The sequence below is a fragment of the Henckelia pumila genome, chromosome 4, assembly GCF_033568475.1.
Source record: "Henckelia pumila isolate YLH828 chromosome 4, ASM3356847v2, whole genome shotgun sequence".
Classification (NCBI taxonomy): domain Eukaryota; kingdom Viridiplantae; phylum Streptophyta; class Magnoliopsida; order Lamiales; family Gesneriaceae; genus Henckelia; species Henckelia pumila.
Window position 1 is genome coordinate 137,748,534 of NC_133123.1, and position 4,726 is coordinate 137,753,259.

Genomic DNA, 4,726 nt, shown 5'->3' on the forward strand with positions numbered 1-4,726 from the left:
TTTATTTACAAATTATATATATAGACAAAGATTATGTAAATATACATAAATATTGTTTGGAAAAAAAATATTGTAAATATATGTATATGTATATAAAAGATGCAAAGATTATGGAAGTTTTAATTTATATATATGTATATATAAATATGCAAAGATTATGAAATTTTTAATTAACTTAATATTGCAATTTAAGTATGAAATTTTTTATTTCCGTTTTTGGCAATATAGTTTTGGCGGAAATTTGCTAAAAATGACAAAAACTCAGTTATTATATATATATAGATTAAGGAGAAAAAAAGAAAAAAAGAAAGAAAGAAAAGCCACATCATCAATTTGTTTTAAAATAGCAATAACGCGTATAATAAAATTGTTGGCATATTAAATTTAAGTGGAAATGTGGAATCCAATAAATTTGATCCAAAATGGGAAATGCAGACAATGCAGTGGAAGAATTGGAGTATGAATGCCACTAAATTAAAACTTGCCTAATAATATACAAAGTTTGAACTTTGGATGTGCCACCCCTCCTTATAGCAACTCTTTTTTTGACTCCATTTAATAACACGAAAATTCCACTCATTTTCATACAATCATATTATAAAAATAAAAGAACTTCGATTTAGTCACTAAATTTCATATTTAGTAAAATATAGGTCCCATACGTGCCAATATTCTGAACGATTTTTTTTTTTTAGAGTTATTCTGAACGATTTTATCTATGAAAAAATGGAATTTATTTGCATTCAAATTCTTTGGTACTTTTTTTTCCCATAAATTTTTATTGTTTTAAATTTATGAACTAAATCGAAATGAAAGGACGATCGGACGACCATATATTCCCGCCAACACGGTGATCTCTGGATCCAACGGACAAGAAAGCGCACAAAATATCAACCGTAGATGTTTCTGCACGGGTCTACATCAAGGACAGGTGGGGCCCAATCAATCTCCAGATATAAATTATTCACCCTTCCATGCTCAACTATTCCAAAACGACTCCTTCTCCTCTAAACTGTATCCTGCGGGCTGCGCCCTTGCGTCGCTGCTTATCCTGCGCACCACCGGAGATGAAACCTGCGTCCGAGTACTTGATAAGAATATCTAGGTACAGGGTCCGCGGCTGATATTGGATTAGGGGACATTAGATTTCACATGGACGGTCAGATGAGCCTGGCGAATCTTACTAGGACCAATTCTTCACTCCTCCGGTCCTCCCCCACCGTCAGATCTTCGATTCAGAGTTTATCTTCGGTTAACGAGATAATATCTGATCAGGAAGAAGATACGGTAGACCTCGAGGAGCAGAAGCCGCACAAGAGAAGCGGTGCGATGGTTCGATCCGGTTTTCCGCGTTCGGGGCCGGTTCTCTCGATTCTTTTGCTCTCTGTTTGCACCCTTTTCGCCTTTTTCCATAGGGGTGACGTACCCACTTCGGAGAATTTACTTTTTGCCTTGATTTTCGTGGCCGTTTTACTGTTCTTTGTCTCCAGAAACAGAGCATTAGTTAACAAAAAACTCAACTTTTGCAAGCAGTTGTGCGACGAATGTGCTCAAAGATACGGATTTTCCTGCTTTTCCTTCAAGAATCAGGCAAAACCGGTGCAATGGTTCATCGGGGACTCGAACATTAGCCAATTTAACAGGAAGAAGCTTAGCAAAAACAAAAATCAGGGTAGTATTGGAAAGATTGTGAGAGAAGGGGTGGAGTTTTACAGTAATGGAGATTTTTACGAAGGGGAGTTTCACAAGGGCAGGTGCAATGGGAGTGGAGTGTATAATTACTTTGTGAATGGTCGGTATGAAGGGGATTGGATTGATGGAAAGTATGATGGTTACGGGATAGAGAGTTGGGCAAGAGGGAGTAGATTTAGAGGGCAGTACAGGCAAGGATTAAGGAATGGGTATGGGGCTTACAAATTCTACACTGGGGATACATATTCTGGAGAGTGGTGTAATGGGCAGAGTCATGGGGTAGGAGTGCAGACTTGTGCTGATGGGAGCTGTTTTATTGGGGAATTTAAGTGCGGAGTTAAACATGGCCTTGGTTGTTACCATTTCAGGTGATTATTAGATTTTTCTTGGATTCATTAATGTCTTTGTGTCTCTGTGTGTGGTGGGGTTTGGATATCAGGATTTGATCTATTGTGTTTCTTGAATTTGGGTACTATGAGATCAAGATGGAATCTTTTATTAATTTGAAAATTGTTCTTCATTAAGATCCTAGAAGTTATGATCAAATTTTTTTGTATCTATTCATGTTAAGGATCGTATGATGGTTCGGAATTGTCGTTGGATGGCTTTCTTTTTTGTGTTACAAAGTTCACCTTTGTAGGAATGTTGTATCATAGCTTAGGATCAACGATCTTCGATGCATCGATTAAGGAATTGCATCTCTTGTCCGGTCGCTAGATGAGTTGGGCAAATATCATCTCACAACAATTTGATTGTGCTGTAGGAATGAAGATAGATATGCTGGTGAGTATTTTGGAGACAAAGTTCATGGTTTTGGCGTATATAACTTTGCAAATGGTCACTGTTACGAGGGATCTTGGCACGAGGGGCGTAAGCAAGGTTATGGCATGTATACTTTTCGAAATGGAGACACCAAGTGCGGTGAATGGGACAATGGCAATCTTACAAGGCCTCTTCCCCATATAAACCACTCAGTTCTTCGAGCCGTTGAGGTAACATCATCGACATATATACCTTGAAAAATCGAACTCACTGTCATCAACCCTTTAAAAGAACACTCCAAATCTTGGTAGTCCTCTCATTTCTGCTGGTGCATATTTTGCAGGCTGCAAGAAAAACAGCAAGAAATGCGATTCACATACATCGAGTAGACGAACAAGTAAACAAGGCCGTGATAGCTGCGAACCGTGCTGCCACAGCCGCGAGGGTTGCTGCCGTGAAAGCCGTCCAGAATAGGATCCATGGAAAATTTTGCGATACTAGCTAGCTAACACTTAAAACTGGAATTGTAGGCAACTGTAAATGTACTAATTCCCAGAAACAAATGAAGCAAACTGATGCTTGAGCCCAGCTTAACCATGCTGTAACCTGTACATAGATCTATGTATACATTAATGGAAGATCATAAACTTTCAGCAGGCAAACATCTTTTTGTTCCAGTACATTTCTTTAACATGCATGTTTTTTTAAAAAAAAAAAATCCTGGGGGCATTGAATCGATGGATTCAATTATTATGTTATGTACTTTACTATATAATCAGCATCTTCTTATCTTGATTTTAGTGCTATGATCTGGTCAATATCATACGCTTCGAGAAGCAGCAAACATTTTATAATGGGCATTAGGTGATGGCGTGACTCAAAATTAACAAATTTAGAAAAACATACATGTTCTTCATAAATTTAATTCTTTTGATGAAATAAAGATAAGTATGGTGCTCGTTTTTTTCGGCGTAATCGTGTCTACAACTTCTAAAAAAATACTGATTATAGATTTTTTCTTCGCGTATCAATAACAATATCAATTTAAATTGCTACAATCTCCTGCCTATTCGTTTTCCTTGGAAAACAAATAAATATGTTGTGGTTGTGTGTTCCCTCATACACGATGTTGTGTTAGATAGATTTGTCATACGTGCAACTTGGGAGATCCTCACTATACAACTTGCTCCATACCCACCCCACTATATACATATGTAACAAATTTGAGTAAAAATAAGTTATTTTTTTGAGATAATATTATAGTAATAGTCATAAATATATAATTAACTAGCAAATTCGTATGCATTTCAATTGGGGTCTATTTAATTCAAAAGCCTTAAATGAACGAAACTCATCCCATGATTGACGAGTACAAATGTACGTGACCAGTCGAAATGAATTTTCAAGCAATATAGTACAGTCATGTGGCATTTAATCTTAAATTTGGATGATAAATAATTAACCATGCATTTTTTTTCTTTTTTTTTTGTGGAGGCACAAGTTGTGTTGGTGGTGGGGTTTCTTGGTGAAATATCTGCAACATGCATGCTATTTTTTTATCCACCATTAATATTCACGAAAACACGTAATGCATATGTAAAACATATTTAATTACATCATATATTCATATCTATGCTTCAATTTTAATAACGCCTCTTTCTTTCCACGTTTTACTACTTAATTTAATAAGTAAATATATTTTTAAAAAAACAATTCAAACTTGAGGGGAAGATTTTTGAAGGGGGGAAAGTAATTAGTCGCGAAAAAAGGCAAAAACTTTTGCTTCTTTCAAATTTTATAATCAAAGCCTGTAGAGATTCTTGTTCCTTTCTTTCGTTTTGCTTTTCATGTACATCCAACTACTCCCACATGACATCCATCTTCATTCCTAGCTAGCCATTATTAAAGCCTTGGTTAATGAGATTTTATTGATATTTTTTTATTTACAGAATTAATTATGTTCTTTTGTTTGATTACTAATGGATCTATTTGGCTAAAAAGCTTGTTTAGTCAAAAGCATGAAAGTGTTATTTGTATCGATTATCGCAAAAGGTCAAGGATTTCAAAATGCATATATGTCACGCTTTCGAATAGAATAGAATGAATGTAAAAATAATATACCAAATTCACTCTAAATTTCATATAATTTGGTTACTTGTCACATGATTAACGTATAACAGTGGGATGTGGTAGCACGATCATAATTAATGATGAAACAATTAAAAATTCACTCAAAATAATTAATTTTTTTATACTTATTTGAGTCCCCTAC

General features: G+C 35.4%; 1 protein-coding gene across 1 annotated transcript; it reads left to right on the forward strand.

Annotated features, from left to right (window-relative positions):
• Positions 1-1,008: 1,008 nt before the first annotated feature.
• LOC140865723 (uncharacterized) lies at positions 1,009-3,132 on the forward strand. The gene is made up of 3 exons (XM_073270455.1): positions 1,009-2,060; positions 2,456-2,684; positions 2,798-3,132. The coding sequence occupies exons 1-3, from the start codon at positions 1,153-1,155 to the stop codon at positions 2,957-2,959; spliced, it is 1,299 nt and encodes a 432-aa protein (XP_073126556.1). The 5' UTR covers positions 1,009-1,152; the 3' UTR covers positions 2,960-3,132.
• The last annotated feature ends 1,594 nt before the right edge of the window (positions 3,133-4,726 follow it).